Consider the following 18663-nt stretch of genomic DNA (forward strand, 5'->3'; position numbering starts at 1 on the left):
TGTAAATATAAAACTATTATGCTACCATCCGTTTTGCTTCCAGAACGATGAATTAATAGGAAGGATAAAACTAACCTCATCACTTGTTGATAGCACAAGAGTTTGGAGATTTGGTGCAATGAATGGAAGTTTGACACTAGCATAATGTAGTGCATCAGGTGAATAGTCACGGTGAAGTATTACTTTCCTCATTTGCAATGCATCACCAAGCGAGATATGTATTGGGCGCCCGGAAAAGAAGAAAGTGGAGAGGTTAGGGGCATTGCTGTCAATCATCTCCAGCTTACTGCAACCCAAAACATCGAGGACTTCAAGCTTCTGCAGCAGACAAGGTATCTTCAAGCAAATTATATCATTGCAGTTAGAAAGCCTAAATTGCTCCAAAGCACAAGAATTGGATATAAAACCGTAAAGTTCCTCCCCAGTAATGTGTACTGAATGCAAATCCAAATTTGTTAGGCTACTCATACAACCAACTTGGGCCGCACAGTGAAAAGAACATTCCGCAAGCAGAAAAGTTTGAATCGAGCTTCTTATCTCACTAGATAAAAGTGAACCTGGGAAGTTGTACTTTATCTCACCACATTCGAACATTGATACTTTGATTTCTCTAATTCCAGGTGTAATGGCACTTCGAAGCCAGCGGTCAACATAACATGAGGGACCGAAAGGGCGACCAGAGGGGGTGAATGAGAGCCGATTAAAATTTCTTGCAATCGGAAAAATCGGCTTAGTCCCAAGTGTACACCCAATTCCTTGAGTTCTAGGTGAAGCGTGGAGTAGCTATGGAAGAACTAAACCAACACAAAACAACCCTAGGAACAAACTAGGACGATAGCGGAAGCAATCACGTAAAACAGTACAAGAAGCAGCAGAAGAGAACACACGGTATAACCCATCGGTTAATCCAACGCGCTGATTTGAAAAGCGTCGGTTCAACCGATGAACAGAGCCGGCAGCAGAAAAGGAACACTCACCGGTTAAACCGACGCTACGGTTTAAACAGCGTCGGTTCAACCGGTGACTGACACCGGATGATCCGGCAAAATCAAGCTCGAGCGCCGGTGTTATTGTCCAGAGAGTCCACAAAACAACCTTTGACTACACCGGTTAAACCGACGTTGGCACAATCAAGCACCGGTGTAGTTGTCCAGAGGAACACCAACTCGAAAAGTTTTGAGCACAGGTTAAACCGGTGTTGAAAAAACTCAATACACCGGTTAAACGAGTGAACTCTTGCACGTGGGGCAGCTGGTGACCATGCACTGGTTAAACCGATGCTCGTGGTAGCTAAAGCACCGGTGTAACTGAAGAACACCAGAAAACCCTAACTCAGAGAAAGACCTATATACCGGTTGATCTGACGCGTACAATTTCAAAGCGTCGGTTCATCCGGTGCTAGATGAAACAGAGTCTAGAAACGCTTTCCAGCCTGCGTTCTATCGAAACCTCGATGATCGAGTGACCAAATCAAGTCCAAATCTCACCAAAATTCGTAGGCATGATCACAAGGGACTTGTGAACACGTCCACAGAAGGAATCGATGAATTACTCCATGGTTTGGGAGAAATCGACGAAATCCTAAGCAAGATTGGGGTTTTCTCAAGAACGCCAAAACTTCAATTCGAAGGAGCTCGTGAATCCGAGGGTTTTAGGGCTAGGCAAGATGGATTAAGAACACCCCAAGGAGTCACAAAATCGTCAAGAAATAACTCCTTATCTCGTACACAAGAATCGACAAGGGAAAATCGAATTCATCCAAAACAAAGCACCAAACGTACGAGATTGACACAAATTCAAAACCCTGGAGGGCACAAGGAGGATTGGGCCTCCTTTCCCACACAATCTCAGTACAAAAGTCTCAAGAATCCATACCTCTAATCCTAGAGAGGAGAGATGGAGCAGAGAGACAGGGAGAAGAAAGAGGGGGCGGCGCCAGGGAGGAGGTGGTGCAGCTCGTTCTGTTCTGGCTGGCGCCCGGGAGAGAGGAGTGGGGTGAGGGGTATTTAAGGTGCCCACGCAGGGGTCCAAAATACCCTCGACTCAAACTAGACACTAAAACGCCCATAGGGGCAAAACCGGAAATATGTACACGATCTCATCTGATGGCGGAGTTTCTTTCTTCGACTCGAAGCCTTCTCCGCGATGCCGCCAAGTCGATGAAGATCCGGTTCGTGGTTTTGGGGGGTCCGCGAAACCCGGGTAGGTGGCCGGTTTTGAGAAAACCGCCAAAACTCCACGCGCGGGAAGATTCCCGCCTCCACGCCGTGGCCCTAGATGCCGTTCCTGCCTCAGCCTTCTGACTGCCCTAGATGCCGCCCGACGCCCGTCACCTCCTCGCCCGCAGCGAAGCCCTAGACGCCGTCGACGCCCGTCGCCTCCGTCAGTCCCGAGACCGACGCCCGTGCCTCCACGATTTGGCGTCTTCTACCGCCGTCCGCCTGCTTGGTTTTGTTGCGCAAACCAAGAAACCCGCTTTCCATCGTCGCTTGTGCCCTCGATCTAGGAGTGGACGCCACAGCTACCGCCCGGCATGAGCTCCGGTCCCTGCTACCCTTCACCGCCATCCACCGCATGGTCCATCGGCCACAGAACCTCCACGGCAGCTCTCCGTTGACACTTGACGCCCGTGTACCTGCAATCCAAAGACCAAGCGCACGATCACACCGCACGGTTGACAATTCACTCATCACAAGTAGGATAGAGTACTCAACATTCCTCAAACTCCCCTTTGATGAGTGCATTGTCAACACACCACAAACGAACCAAGATTGAAACAAAAACAGTGAAGAACAAAGAAGCAAGAGAGAACTTGAACAAGTGACAAAAGCTCGAAAGAAGCAAGAACAAGTCACTTGACCAAGCAGAGATCGATTCCCTAAGACAAGGGCAACGGCTCGACGCAATCGATCAAACACAAGCATGACTCCTCAAAGACAGAGGCAGGGCTCGACACAGTCATGCCAGAAGTGAAAGGAAAGCCAGGAGCTAAACAAAGCAGAAATTCCCACTGAAATGCATTTCTCCCTTACCAGTGCAACTCTCACCACATGTATGCACTCTGAAAGCCCTGTGCACAACAAGTTTTTGGTTCTCTCAAGTTTTTGGTTCTCTCAAAAATCAAACAATTCTCCCCCTTGTTCGATCACTAAACTTCTCCCCCTTGTTGGCACATGCACACATCAAGGAGAAAAAGACCTAAAGCTCCCCCTGAAACTGAGACTCCCCCTGACAGTATGCTATGCAATGAATGCAATGCAGAAGGTGTAAGTGAAAGCATTCAGGGATACAAGGATATGAGTATCAACTAGTCACAAGCACATGTGCATCCATAAACAAGACCTGCATCTAGCCCAACAGGGTATATCAAATCAGTCTAGAGCTAGGCAAGTTCCAGTTTAGGAGAAATAAAAGCATCACCCTTGATCTAGCACAAGCAAGTAGGGAATGAAAGACAGTGCTAATCAAACTCATACATGTGAGCTTAAAACATCCAAAGCATGTTGTAAACATTGATTTTTGCAATCTCATTATATCAAGCAATTTAATGCCAGGGGTTGAAAGCTTGTCAAGCTTTACTTAGCAACAAGACGAAGCCTATGCCAAAGGCAATCAGAAGCTTAAGGCACTCATTTCAGTCATGCACAGCCTTGCCCGGGTTCTCACAAGTGCAAAGTGAGCCGTCCCGAAAGCTCGATCAGTGCGACAAGCAATCCCACCTGGATCTTTTCATTCCATTTCAAGCACAATTCAAGCAATTTTATCAATTTGAGATCATGTCAAGTATGAATTGCTGAACGAAAGGCTACACTAGCATGAATGGGATAGCAAAGCATATCAACACTCCCTAACATGCTAGTAGCCAAGACAGAGTGACTATATTTTTAAATTTTCAAATCAAAATAGCTTAACTCAGATGAAGTCATATACACAGTGGAGCAAGCTATACATGGTCACATTTATAAACTCACACTAGCAAGCACTAGGAGATCATAGCAGTGTATACAAGAATGCTAGTGCAAGTGAAGCAATGCAAAATGTAGAAATGTACAATGCATATGCACAATGCAACTACAAAACCTAGAAAACGAAGAGAAAAATAAACAAGGCCAACAAAGCTAACCAAAGAAAAGTCAGCGATCAAAAGGGGTAACAAACCCCAAGCTCCCTTCGCAAGCGAGTAAAGGTGTCCTGCTCAAGAGGTTTGGTTAGGATATCTGCGGTTTGCCTCTCTGAAGGAACTTGGATCAAGTCTATGTGGCCTCTCTCCTGATTGTCTCGCAGGAAGTGGAACCGGATATCTATGTGTTTGGTTCTTGAGTGTAGGACATGGTTCTTTGCAATGCTAATAGCGGACATATTGTCTACAAAGATGGGAACCCTACCAAAACTCAGTCCAAAATCCTGCAATGTTTGTTTCATCCATAGGATCAGGGAGCAACAGCTAGCAGCGGCAACATACTCAGCTTCTGTGGAAGAAAGCGCTACGCTAGCCTGCTTGCGAGAGGACCAAGACACCAAAGATGTACCGAGAAATTGACAAGTGCCGGATGTCGACTTGCGATCCAACAGACACCCACCAAAATCGGCATCAGAAAAGCCCACCAAAACCAGAGAAGAATCCGCAGAGTACCAAAGACCAAACTCAGGGGTGAATTTCAGATACCTGAAGAAGCGTTTCACGACCTGCCTGTGGGAGGTGCGCGGCGAAGCCTGATACCGCGCACAGAGGCCGACGCCGAACTGAATGTCCGGCCGCGTCGCCGTCAGGTACAGGAGAGAGCCGATCATGCTCCTATACTCCTTCTGGTCCACCGCCTCAACGTCCAAGTACTCATCAAGCGCCGTCGAAGTGCTGATCGGAGTCGGCTGAGGAGACAAGTCACTCATGTCGAACTTCCGCAGCAAGTCCTTGGTGTACTTCGCTTGATGGACGAACGTGGCCTGAGGAGTTTGCTTGATCTGCAGCCCGAGGAAGAACTGCAGCTCACCCATCATACTCATCTCGAACTCCCTGGACAACTATTTAGAAAACTTGGAGACAAGAGCGTGAGAAGAGCCACCAAAGATAATATCATCCACATAAATCTGAACTAATAGAAAATTAGTGCCAGACCGCATGAGGAACAAAGTTTTATCCACACATCCCATTTTAAAACCCTGAGCCAGCAAAAATGTTTTCAGTCTATCATTCCAAGCTCTTGGTGCCTGTTTCAAACCATAAAGTGCTTTCTGAAGTTTATAAACATGGTTTGGAAACTTGGGATTTTCGAAACCAGGGGGTTGTTTCACATAAACTTCTTCTTCGATAAAACTATTTAAGAAGGCAGATTTAACGTCCATTTGGAAAACTTTAAAACCCTTAGAAGCAACAAATGCAAGAAAAATCTGAATCGCTTCCAAACGAGCAACTGGGGCAAAAGTTTTCTGAAAATCAATCCCTTCTTTTTGGCAAAACCCCTGGGCAACAAAACGAGCCTTGTTTCGAACAACCAACCCATCCTCACTCTGATTGTTTTTGAAAACCCACTTCGTTCCGATGGGATTACAAGCAGGTGGAGGCTCGACTAAAACCCAAACTTGGTTTCTTTCAAAATTTTCGAGTTCCTCATGCATGGCATTGACCCAATTAGAATCAGAAAGAGCGTGTCCAATATCTTTGAGCTCAAAAGAGGCAACAAACGCTGAATGAGCAAAGCCAGCGATACTTGTTACCTTGGACCGTGTGACTCGCTCATTGAGGTCACCAATCATCTGTTGAGGTGGATGACGGCGCTGAATGTGTCTCAGTGCTTCCCTTGTCGAAGTCGCCTCCTCCTCAACCAAAGCTGGTGCCTCCTCAGGTGCAGCTGGTGAAGGCTGAGTCACCTGCTCGACTGGCCCCCGGGAAGTAGACGTAGTAGGATCGGGGCCGTCATCATCGTCCGAGCTCGTGGCGGAGGCGACTGGGTCCACAGCACGCGTGGTAGCCTCAACATCACCCTTCGCAGCTTCTTCCTCCTCATCTTCAAAGATGGAGGTGCCGAGTTCATCTTCTCCTGCAACTTCAAAGACAGAAGCATTGCATGGTGCAGTCTCATCGAAAGTGACTTTACAAGTCTCTCTGACGATGTTAGAATCAATAAGCAACACACGATATGCTCTGGAATGAGATGCATAGCCGAGAAAAATGCCGTCAGACGAGCGAGACTCAAACTTATCAAGATTTCCTTCTTTCAGCACAAAACACCGGCAATCGAAAACTCTAAGATGGTCAACACGGGGCTGGCGTCCAAATCGCAACTCATAAGAAGTCTTGTGCATGAAAGAACGCAAGAAAATGCGGTTGGACACATAACAAGCTGTGTTAACCACCTTAGCCCAGTACTTTCTAGGAGTCCTATGCTCATCGAGCATCGTCCTAGCCATCTCCACCAGCGTTCGATTCTTCCGCTCTACAACTCCATTCTACTGTGGAGTTTAGGGAGAAGAATACTGGTGTTCAAGCCCTTGATCACTGCAAAAGGTGTCAAAATGAGTGTTCTCGAATTATGTGCCATTGTCACTGCGAATCGCTCTCATGGCCTGGGGTAGCTCGTTTTTCAACCTCAAGATCAAGTCTCGAACAAACTCGAAAGGCTCATCCTTGGTTCTCATGAAAAAGACCCAAGAATATCGAGAAAAATCGTCCATGATCACAAGAACGTACCACTTCCCACCAACTGACATCACCCTAGAAGGACCAACTGTGTCCATGTGTAGCAACTCTCCAGGGTGTGTGGTCATCACCTGATTAACAGGTGGATGAGAAGTAACAATCATCTTCCCGTGGCGACACGGATGGCAAACAAGGTCCTTTTCAAACTTCAATTTGGGCAATCCTCGGATTAGGCCAAGTGAGCTAAGTCTAGACAACAAGTCGAAGCTCAAATGTCCAAGTCTCCTATGCCACTTCCACAGATCAGATGAAGGACCAGCCATCAAGCAACAAGAAGGGCCAAAAGGAGTTCCAGAGAAATCGACCAAGAAAACTCGGTCACGAGGAACGATCCGGCAAACAAGGTCTCCTCTGGAATCCAAAACTCGAGAACAACCCTCCTTGAAGCGAACTTCAAACCCCTCATCAAGAAGTTGCGAAACAGAGAGCAAATTAAAGCCAAGATTCGAAACCAAAGCAACCTCTCTCAGGGTAAAGCGATCAGAAACTCTAACAGTGCCAACACCACGTACCTTGCCCTTACCATTATCCCCAAATATGATGTATTCTTTGTGGCGCGTTGGGGTGAGGCTGGAGAACCATTTGTCATTCCCGGTCATATGGCGCGAACAACCGGAATCCATGGTCCACCTGTTCTCCAAGCCTCCGACCTGCACATCAGTAGTGAGACAAAGAGTGAGCAAATGTCTCAACAATGGGGTTAGCAAAGTGTGAAGAAAACCAGTGTCGAGCCATTTGCTCTACAGAGGGATCAGCAAAGTCAGGCAAAACGTGTCCCCCTATCCCATCTACCGTGAGGCTGACGACCACCACCGCGAGGAAAGCGTGGTGCATCGTAACCTCCTCCAAAGCCTCAGTCCCGTGGTCCATAGCCATACTGAGGACGACTAGGAACACGACCGGCAAAGCGACCACCCGCTGGAGCATGGTAACCACCACCGTCTCACTGTCCTCCACCTACATGGCGCGCCCTAGCAACTTGCCTACCACCACACCGAGGAGGACCATGGACCCGAGCAGAGTACATGTCCGGGTTGCGTCGCTCCTGCTCACGCCTCACAGCCCGCTTCCTCCTGAAGCAAAACTCCTCCAGGTGACCCTCTCTGTCACAGTACTCGCAGTGGTACCTCACATCTCTCTTGGGAGGTGGAGGCCTCGCCTGCGGACGGGGAGGAGCAGCCCCCTTCTTCTGGGCAACCTGGGCTATGGCAGCAGGGAGCGTATCGAGGGGATTCCTTAGCTCATTGGGCTTTGGAACCCAAACCTGCTTCTGTGGAGGTGCTTTTTGTGATTCTTTCAGCACACCATCCACGGGGTCAACAAACGAAGGCTGCGTGCTCGTGCTAGTAGTGTTTAGAGCACTTGGAGCTCCTGCAGCCTTGCCGATCTTACCATACAGCTTGTCAAAGTCTGACTTCGTGTATGTGTAACCGAGCCCAAAACCATCACCACGCTTAAACTGCTTGATCATCATGCCCAACTGCAGCTCACTGTTAGAAACCCAACTCAGAATCGCCCTGAGATAGGTATTCTCATTCTCCAAGTTGGCTTTCTCTACCGCAAGATTATCCAAATCAGAAATCAAACCAGTGCAAACATGACAATCAATAGGTGGGCTAGACTCCACGACCTTAGTCTTCCCCAAAGACTTAATCAAGGTGTTCTTCTCATCTAGGTCCGACCTAAGCGTGGGACAAAGCTTACAAGCACCAAGCAGAACAGGTCCTGACCTAAGCTCCTCTAGTTCACACAGTAGTAGCAAACTTGGACTGCAAAGAAGCTAGATTATACTTAAAAATAGGACACTCATCGCATTCAAGCACATCACTAACAGTGGGAGCGTCCTTAACCAGTTCAAGCTCATGCTTGACCTTAGCTAGCTCGTGAGACACGTCAGCAAGCGAAGTCTTGGCAACATCCAAGTTCGCGATGTTCTCGTCATGCTTGGCACGGAAAGCAACAAGATCATTCATGTGAGATATGCAGCCAGCACACTCATCCTCACTAGATTTCTCCCTAGCACAAGCCAGCTCAGCCCTAAGCTTTCTACGCTCTCTAGCTGCTTCCTTAAGCAGCCTCTTCTGATTGTCGAGAGCGGCGTACAACTCCCTAACCTCCGTATCAAGCAGGTTAATTGTGGAGTTTACCTCTGAATCACTCTCAGATCCAGGAGAAGAGTCATCATGCGTCGGTGTAGCATGTCCACCTGGAGACGCACGAGCACCATTGGCCTCACCCGCCATGGTGCAGAAGCCCTTGCGCCGACCGGCCGCTAGGCAAAGACCGATGAAGCCGGTGGCATCCTTGTCCCGCTTCTTCTTCTTCTTGTCATCATCGTCGGAGGTCGGTGAAGAAGAGCGGTCGGTGTCGGAGCTCTTGTCGAGGTCGCTGAGCTGCGCCAGGAAAGCCTTCTCCCGCTTCTTGGCCTTGTACTAGAAGCGCTTCTTGAGCGACTCCTTGTCGAAGCGTCATCCCCGGTCACGACTGCGGTGCTTGTGGCGCCGATGCTCCTTGTTGGAGCCTCCCTCGTCGCGGTCACGGTGGCGGTAGTAGTCGGGGTTGTTGTTCTGGCCACCGCCGGACTTCTTGGGGCACTTGGCGATGAAGTGGTTGTCACACCCAAAATTTTAATTTTGGGTTGTGAATATATTTTCGAATATAATTATCCATCTTCTGAATATTTCAAGAATTTTCCAGAGTTTTCTGGCATTTATTCTCACTTTTTCCTAAGAGTTGAATCCATTTAATGGAAAGTTCTAAAATATTCTTTTATGGGTTTCAAATATTTTATTTGGACTCCTCGTGTCTCAAAATATCTTCAGGATTTTTCTTGGCATTTTTTGAGATTTTTAGGATATATTTTTCTGAATTAAAAGATTTATCTAGACTTTTCTAGATTTATTATAAGCCTGAAAATATATTCTGAGGGATCGAAATTCTTTTATCTTTTATTTCCGGACTGTATTCAACTTGGTTTGCCCATCGAGTTTTCAATTCTCTAATCTTTCACCTTGATCAAATCTTGCTCGAAACAAAGTCTTATCTTGATTTCGGCGTTTTTCGGTGATATTTCACTGTCATCACCGTCAATTTCGACGACCATCACCGTCGCTCTGAAATACTAGTTCCATCTCGATCCCCTCATCCACCACAGCTTGCTGAGGCCGAGCGCAGCCAGCTGTTGGCTGTCCGATTCACCGACTCCTCCAAATCCAAGACTTCCCGGAGTATCATTGCGACGTGCCGCAGCCTCACCACCAGTAGCCGCTCTCGATTCGTCATTGAGAAGCTCCGTCGTCGCCAAAAACCTGAACCATGGCCGCTTTGTTGCGGCATGGGAGAGCACCTTCATGTATTTTCCTTGCTCTCTTTCTCTTGTTAAATCGTGGGGCCAGCTAGCCAGTCCCATCTCGTTGATTTCTCTCGTGCTCAACTAAAACTCAAACGGAGTCAAAGTCTTACCCACCAACATTCTAGTTGTACACAGCACGTGAGGCCTGGTTCACTTGGCCTTATAGAAGAAACAAACAAAAAAGAGAAGGCCGAGCCTCCCTGCGATCTGCTCTTACTCCGCCGGCCCAAGCCTACACGAGGCCCTGCTACCCCGAACGGCAGCTGTCCCAGTCGAGTCTGGCATGGGCACGAGCCATCGTCGTTCCTGGCGTGCACGCCACGCCTGGCCAGGGTGTTGCGCCATATAAATCCCGAGGCCAAATCCCCTGTGACCTGCCGTAGCATCGCCGGCCCTAGGCCATCGCGATCCCCTCGGCCACGCACCTCCCTGCTGCTCGCATCTCTCCGTGCTCCCTGTCCTCTCGAGCACAGCGCCGCCGCCAGAAAGCCGAGCGCCCAAGTCTTCCCCGCAGACCCCACATCGCGCATCCCCTCCCAGCCAGTGCTACTGCGTGTTGGAGCCGAGAGCCCAGGCCTCCAGCGATCTGGCCTCCTGCTAGAGCCCTACACCTCGCCTTCTGTCATGGCCCTGGGAAATCACGAGCACAAGGGCCCTGGACGTAACATCTTGTCTCACTCATTCTCGGCCATCGGTGAGTACGTCCAGAGCTTCCCCTTGATTTCCTTTTTCTCTCGCTTGTCTGTTCTCGTGCCCTCCCTGCACCCCAAGCATCATCACCAGAAGCCACGGCTATGTGCAGATCACCGCCGCCGTCTCCGAGCAGACCATGGGCGTCTCTTCCTGACCAGATTCCAGGCACTATGATGCATCGGAGTAAGTTATAAAACGGAATTCCCTCATCGTCCTCTTTCTTCTCCCCCAAATTCCAGGTCCTCTCATGCCCTAAATCATCGATAATTTGACCAGCAGCGAGCTTCTGTCCACCAGCCACAGAGGAGCCCGAGTTTTGCAGATTGACCCCTGAAATCTGCAGTTAATAGCAAGTAGGTCCATGCAGCTTGTTTCTTCCATAGTTTCCACGTTTTAACTCTGTTTTAGTTTGTTCTTGTTGCGTTAGCTTTGTTTCAGTATAAGCTATCGTTCAGTAGCGTTGTTGTGCCGTAGTTCTGGTTTTATAATTATAATCTAGAATTAATTTGATCAATGACTTTTGAAACTAGTTTTTCTTATTAAAAGTAAATTAGAGCTCTACATCGATTTTCATAATTAATGTTAATATGATTTAATATTCACTTAGATGTGTTTCTAAATGATTTTTTTAGTTCAAACCACGGATCATAAAGTTCTACGCTAGATGCTCTCACCTGTCTTTAATTTGCTAGTTAAATAGTTAACTGGTCTAACTTATATTGAAATTTGATAAATAAAATATGACTAAGTTTATCTCATCTTTACAAATATAATTCAATATGATTTAGTTAATCTGGATATTTCTTTTAAATATCCCTTACTTGTGTTTTTCCTAATTAAAATAAATCTAGCTTATAGTTTTTTTCTTTTATAATATAAATCTTTCGATAGCTGTTTCTTTTCAACCCTAGCTCCGTTTTTCGCGTTCTTGCGCTCTCGTAACCGTAGCAGCGAGCCTTGTCCTTTAGTACGCTCTTTTAAAGCCTTTCTTGTTTTGGTGTATTGTTATTAGTTGTACTTCTTCTTTGTTTGTTTGCTCGATGATTGCTCCGAGTAGAAGGATCGATGTTTGAAGATTGAAGATCAAATTTTCCAAGTGAGAAAAAAACTGAAGAGCAGTAAGAGTAGCTTTTCGTTGGAGAAAGGCAAGTGACCCTAACCATACTTCTATCTATGCTTTATTTACAAGATGATATGATTTAATTGGAGCATGGAGAACCACCCAAGAAAACATTGCAACCACAATATTATATGGCTCTGGTCTTGGCTAAGTAACTAGATGATCTATATGTCGTGCCTGGGGCGTTTGATTGGTGGATTTTTGGGTTATCGAGCTTTGAGGAGCGGGTGAAGGAAGCTTCGTCTTCTTAGGTACCGCAGAAAGCAAGGGATCAGTGCGTACATATAGTGATTCTTTGGAAAAGCCTCGTAGCGTCCCTATGCAGTCACATCTAAGGAAGTGTGATAACGTGCTTGGCCGGCACATGCATGGTTGGGTTCAAAGTTCTTCGAAACTTTTACGCGAATTGTGGTGAAAGTGTACAACCTCTGCAGAGTTAAAACTAACCAGTTAACCGTGCTCACGGTCAAGAGCGGCTTGGACCCTCACATGATTAATAAACTAAAAGATGGATTTAAATCATTTTTTGGTTATTTATTGTGGCCTTGCTGAGTACCAACCATAAGTGTACTCACCCTTGCTTACTGCTGCTCAGAAGGAGAAGGTGTATAAAGATTTTGAAGATGATGCTGAGTTCTAGGCGTATGCAACCCCCAGTCGATTGCCTGTGAAGTTTGAAGCCTTCGTTTCCAGGATAAGCTGTATAACTCAGATAGTCTTTTAATTGTTTTAGTTTCTTTTTTTCGTGATACTGTTACTGATTATTCACTTATAATGTCTCTATATGTATGAAATTTGATCCTGGCATACATATAGTTATGCATTCGGTTTTGTCCTTAAAACCGGGTGTGACAGTGGTTCGGATCGCTGTAGTGGTAGCACCCGGGGTTCTTCAAACTCTGCCAGTTGTGGTAGACACGCTGGAACTTGCTGATGAGAAGGCACAAGTCGCCGTCGCCCAGCGTCTCTAGCTGCTCATCTGTAACAGATGGCAAAGAGGCAAGAGAAAAGCCCAGAGCAGAGTTAGCATTAGAGCTCGATCCACCTGGGCCAGTCACAAGAGCGATGTTCTTGGAATGAGGGGCACCATTGAGCTTGCTCGTGTCTGGTTATCCACCTCCGTGGCCATGAGCTTGCTGAAAAGCTCATTCACGGTCAGAGTCTCATAGCCTGCAGACTCGATGATCGTGTTCACCTTGAGATCCCACATATAGCGGTCAAGTGCGTAGAGCAACTTGAGGGCCTTCTCATGCTTTGTGTACTCAAGGGTATCAGCAGATCTGTTCGCATTGACTTTGTTCACAATCGATTGAAACCGACAGAACATGTCGCCAATGCTCTCACCCGGCCCCTGTGTGAAATTCTCATATTCACGCCGGTGAGTCTCGAACAGTCTGGCCTTCACTTGAGGTGTGCCCTCATGGTAGTTCTCAAGGCACGTCCAAACTTTGTGGGCTTCCTGAAAACCCTGGACGTGTGAGAACTCTGCACGAGAAACACCAGCGAACAAGGCATTGATAGCCTCGGCGTTAGCCTCGTGCTCGGACACTTGAAGAGGTGAGGTCTGAACGGCAACTACCTCGTAAGCCTGGTTCTTGGTGATATCCCAGACCTCGGCTCCCATGCTTTGCAAGAAGGCACACATGCGAACCTTCCAATAAGCATAGTCCTCGCCGGTAAACACTGGGATTTTACCAAGACTCGCCATGGTCGCCAAGTGGTTTTCGAACCGGTTAGGGTATTCAAAACCTTAACCAAGCTCTGATACCAATTGAGGGACCGAAAGGGCGACCAGAGGGGGGTGAATGGGAGCCGATTAAAATTTCTTGCAATCGGAAAGATCGGCTTAGTCCCAAGTGTACACCCAATTCCTTGAGTCCTAGGTGAAGCGTGGAGTAGCTATGGAAGAGTAAACCAACACAAAACAACCCTAGAAACAAACTAGGACGATAGCGGAAGCAATCACGTAAAACAGCACAAGAAGCAGCAGAAGAGAACACACGGTATAACCCATCGGTTAATCCGACGCGCTGATTTGAAAAGCGTCGGTTCAATCGATGAACAGAGCCGGCAGCAGAAAAGGAACACTCACTGGTTAAACCGACGCTACAGTTTAAATAGCGTCGGTTCAACCGGTGACTGACACCGTATGATCCGGCAAAATCAAGCTCGAGCGCCGGTGTTGTTGTCCAGAGAGTCCACAAAACAACCTTTGACTACACCGGTTAAACCGACGTTGGCACAATCAAGCACCGATGTAGTTGTCCAGAGGAACACCAACTCAAAAAGTTTTGAGCACCGGTTAAACCGGTGTTGTAAAAACTCAATACACCAATTAAACGAGTGAACTCTTGCACGTGGTGACCATGCACCGGTTAAATCGATGCTCGTGGTAGCTAAAGCACCGGTGTAACTGAAGAACACCAGAAAACCCTAACTCAGAGAAAGACCTATACACCGGTTGATCTGATGCGTACAATTTCAAAGCGTCGATTCATCCGGTGCTAGATGAAACAGAGTCTAGAAACGCTTTCCATCCTGCGTTCTTTCGAAAACTCGATGATCGAGTGACCAAATCAAGTCCAAATCTCACCAAAATTCGTAGGCATGATCACGAGGGACTTGTGAACACGTCCACGGAAGGAATCGACGAATTCAAATTCAAATTCATCCAAAAAAAAGCACCAAACGTATGAGATTGACACGAATTCAAAAACCCAGAGGGCACAAGGAGGATTGGGCCTCCTTTCCCACACAATCTCAGTACAAAAGCCTCAAGAATCCATACCTCTAATCCTAGAGAGGAGAGATGGAGCAGAGAGACAGGTAGAAGAAAGAGGGGGCGGAGCCAGGGAGGAGGTGGTGCAGCTCGTTTTGTTCTAGCTGGTGCCCGGGAGAGAGGAGAGGGGTGAGGGGTATTTAAGGTGCCCACGCAGGGGTCCAAAATACCCTCGACTCAAACTAGACACTAAAACGCCCGTAGGGGCAAAACCAGAAATATGTACATGATCTCATCCCACGGCGGAGTTTCTTTCTTCGACTCGAAGCCTTCTCCGCGATGCCGCCATGTCGATGAAGATCCGGTTCGCGGTTTTGGGGGGTCCGCGAAACCCGGTGAGGTGGCCGGTTTTGAGAAAACTGCCAAAACTCCACGCGCGGGAAGATTCCCGCCTCCACGCCGTGGCCCTAGATGCCGTTCCTGCCTCAGCCTTCTGACGGCCCTAGACGCCGCCCGACGCCCGTCACCTCCTCGCCCGTAGCGAAGCCCTAGACGCCGTCGACGCCCGTCGCCTCTGTCAGTCCCGAGACCGACGCCCGTGCCTCCACGACTTGGCATCTTCTACCGCCGTCCGCCTGCTTGGTTTTGTGGCGCAAACCAAGTGTTGTCGGTCGAAACCCACCGGCGAGCAGCGACAGGCAACACGAAGGGCCGGGAGGTCGCCGGGGCGCCGGAAGGCACTGCTCCCTCGTCGACGGCCCGCAATTCTGTCATGCGCCCGGAGATTCCGGAGAATGTCGGGCGTGCCACCTGACCTAATGCGTGATGAGTAGCATCAATTCTTGACCTCTCTGAAGCGCTGTATGTATTCCGACACAGTCTCTCCCCGCTTTTTCCTGACTTGGGCGAGGTCGGCAATCCCAGCTTCAGCAGCCTCTGAGTGATACTGGGTATGGAACTGATCTTCCAGCTACCTCCAAGTTCGAATCGAGTCTGGAGCCAATGACGCATACCATCCAAAAGCTGGGCATGTAAGAGATTGGCCTTAGAAACGGACCCTCAGCGGATCCGATACTGAGATCATCCCAAGCTGCGTTAAGTATTGGCTCACATGCTCAATGGAGCTGGCTCCTTCTAACCCGTTGAACTTGGTGAACTCAGGGAGCCGATACTTTGGTGGCAATGGGATCAAGTCGTAGTCACTTGGATACGGCTTGGAATAGTCGATCGCTTTTCTCTTGGGCAGGATGCCAAACTGGTCTCTCAGTATTGCACTGACCTGCTCCACACTAAGAACTCTTGGGGCCGATGGCTCAGCACTTAGCCCGGTAGCGTACTTTGCCAGTCACGCTTGTTTCTCCGCGTCTGCTCCAGAAGCTCCTGGGTTTATCAACTGCACCGAGCGTGTCGGATTGATGCTGTCAGGGATGTATGCGCACGTGTAGCCGTACGGGATCTCCTTGGGTGGCTCGGTCAGGAACTGGCCTTCTCCAGGATCACCGCCGATCTTGTGAACGACATAGATCAGCGAATTCTGTTGTCCTACTGCCGCGAGCGAGTAGGACACTGGCGGCTTAGATTGCAGTGCAGCTTCCCCCTTGTGGCTCAACAGGACTAGTCCCGACGGGGAGTACTAGTTCTTGATCACCTCCTGGACAACACGATGTGCCACGCGCTCAAGTTCGTTCACCAGGCTTTCTGAGTGCCGAGGAAGCGTATGAGCCACCATATAGTTCATCTCCTGGCGTAGGGCTCTGGTGCGCTCCTCTGATGGCACGGACAGATCAACATTGTCGAGAGCGCCTTCTGGTGAGAACCCCTTCCACCTGATGCCATGGTTGCGGGTCCTCTCGAAAGAGCCGATGAGATCGGCTTCGAATTGAGCTTTGACCTCATCATATTTTAGCTTGTGTTCTGGAGTCAGCTTTTCATACGTGACAGGTTTGGTGACCGGAGGAACCGGTACTTGGTCATGTGCTCCTGTCATCTCTGCGGCGGGCGTTATTGTTGATGAAGGTCCCACCGGGCGTGCCAGAATGTGTTGTCGGTCGAAACCCACCGGCGAGCAGTGACAGGCAACACGAAGAGCCGAGAGGTCGCCGGGGTGCTGGCAGGCACTGCTCCCTCATCGACGGCCCGCAATTCCGTCACGCGCCTGGAGATTCCGGAGAATGTCGGGCATGCCACCTGACCTATACCCGATCAGGAAGGTGCGAACGTGCTTGCAGCGATTTGCCTGCATACACAAACACGTGGAAACGTAAGTCCGAGCCATGGTCGGCTCCCTGGGACGACTCTTGCATCGGCTTTAAAGAGCTGATCGAGTCCCAGTGTCAGATTGGATCTGCATCTATCCGGATATTGATAAATAAAGCAAATAAGTGTAAGCTGCTTCAATTAAATCTAATTAATCTAATCCACGATGGAAAAAGCTTCACTGCTAGATCGGAACATCCTACACGTGATTGGGCCTAATGAACGTAATAAATAACTAAACCATAACAAAAAACAAAGGCCTAAGAACTAGCAAGAGCCGATTCCCGGATCAATTCCCTGTTAAGACTAAGGCAAGGCATCTAACACGACACCGGATCATCCAATCCGTTTGCAAGGCCTAACCTAGCAGATATTACGCCAACTCTTAAGAATAAGAGCAAACTATAACATATTAGATCTATTAGATGGAAAAGAAGCAGGGTGTTGTCTCTGTGCAACTAATTCTACGCAACAAGAATTAGCATAAGATTGAAACGTGAATGCACAGAAACAACATGATATTCGTGGATGATAAGCAACAAAGCACGATAGATCTACTAAAAGCCATGCCACAAATATCAGGATAACTAGCATTAATCGCCATCAAAAACGCTTCCGTACGAGTAATACCAAGGTAAAAACAAGAACAATGTTGCCCTGATCGCAAGAAGCGATCAGGGCAGCATGGCGCTTACTTAGATGAAACCCTAGAATTAGGGGTGCCGATGCGCCGAGAGTTGTTGTTTGCGAGACGTGATGGCGTTCTTCTTTCATGAATAACATAGGGTACATATTTATAGTTCGGAGACTTGGGAAACAATCTAATTCTATCTTGTCCCGATTGGACTCTATCTCTAATTTTGAACTAAATCTAAAGATACACGGCCCATGTGGCCTAAATGCTCACGCAGGAGCTGATTTACAAGCCTTCTTAAATCTTCTGCTCTAAGCTCAACTTGCTTTCGGCCCATAAATTAACCTTTATGGCGATAACACATGCCCCCCCTGGTTTTAGCAATGTTAATTCCAAAACCACTCCGTCGCTCCATCTTCCCGTTAATGCTCATTAAAACACACTGCAACCACTAAGGAAGACGCAACGTCTCTGCAACTGGCTCCTCATAGAATGTGAAACTGCCGATCCGTCTTCCTCCTTTTTGCTATTTAATCACACCCCGAATCGGCTCTCTTCACAGCAAACTCATCTTCTTCCCAAGCCAAGTAGCACAGAAAAACCCCAATCCTCCAGCAACCAGTAGTCATGGCGATCTCTTCCTCCTCCGGCTCGAACTCCCTCGGAGATTCTTCCTCCTCCTCTTCTCCTTCTTCTTCTTCCCTCTCCGCTTCTTCAATCGACTCTATCCCAGAGAGTCGGGAGCCGACGCCGGAGTGGGACCCGACAGCAGTGTATGAAGCGCTGGCTCCTCTGCACTGGGATGCAGAGGAGTTCGACTTCGGGGTCGTCTCCGAGGAGGACGAGCCCGAGACCGAAGGGGAAGACCTCCAGTTCCTGTTCCAGGAGGAGCTGGAGAGCAGCAGCGATGGCAAGTTCTCCTAGGACGGAGTCGACCCCTCCTCAGAAGAGGAGATCGACTCCTTCTCCGGCGACGACGAACCGATGGGCGGAAAGCCCTTTCGGTTCCTCGGGTCTTCCGAGGAGGACAGCGAGGAAGAGAGCAGCGGCGGCGGCGGCTGGAGCGACGACGGCAACGGCGGCAGCAGCGCCTTCGGTGGCACCAGCGATGACGACGACGACGACGATGACAGCGACGGCGGAGAATCGCCGGCCCGAAGCCCCAAGCGTCGTAGGTACTAGGTACCTACGA

At 48.6% G+C, this 18663-nt stretch overlaps 1 protein-coding gene across 1 annotated transcript in view; it reads right to left on the reverse strand.

The window, feature by feature from the left end:
* Nucleotides 1-18663, reverse strand: part of LOC120685004 — a 34734-nt gene that overhangs the window by 749 nt on the left and 15322 nt on the right. The window contains exon 4 of the mRNA XM_039966856.1: nt 76-656. Coding sequence (XP_039822790.1) covers nt 76-656 — 581 coding nt within the window. The remainder of the gene's footprint in view (nt 1-75; nt 657-18663) is intronic.

Source organism: Panicum virgatum, chromosome 8N (genome assembly GCF_016808335.1).
Source record: "Panicum virgatum strain AP13 chromosome 8N, P.virgatum_v5, whole genome shotgun sequence".
NCBI lineage: Eukaryota > Viridiplantae > Streptophyta > Magnoliopsida > Poales > Poaceae > Panicum > Panicum virgatum.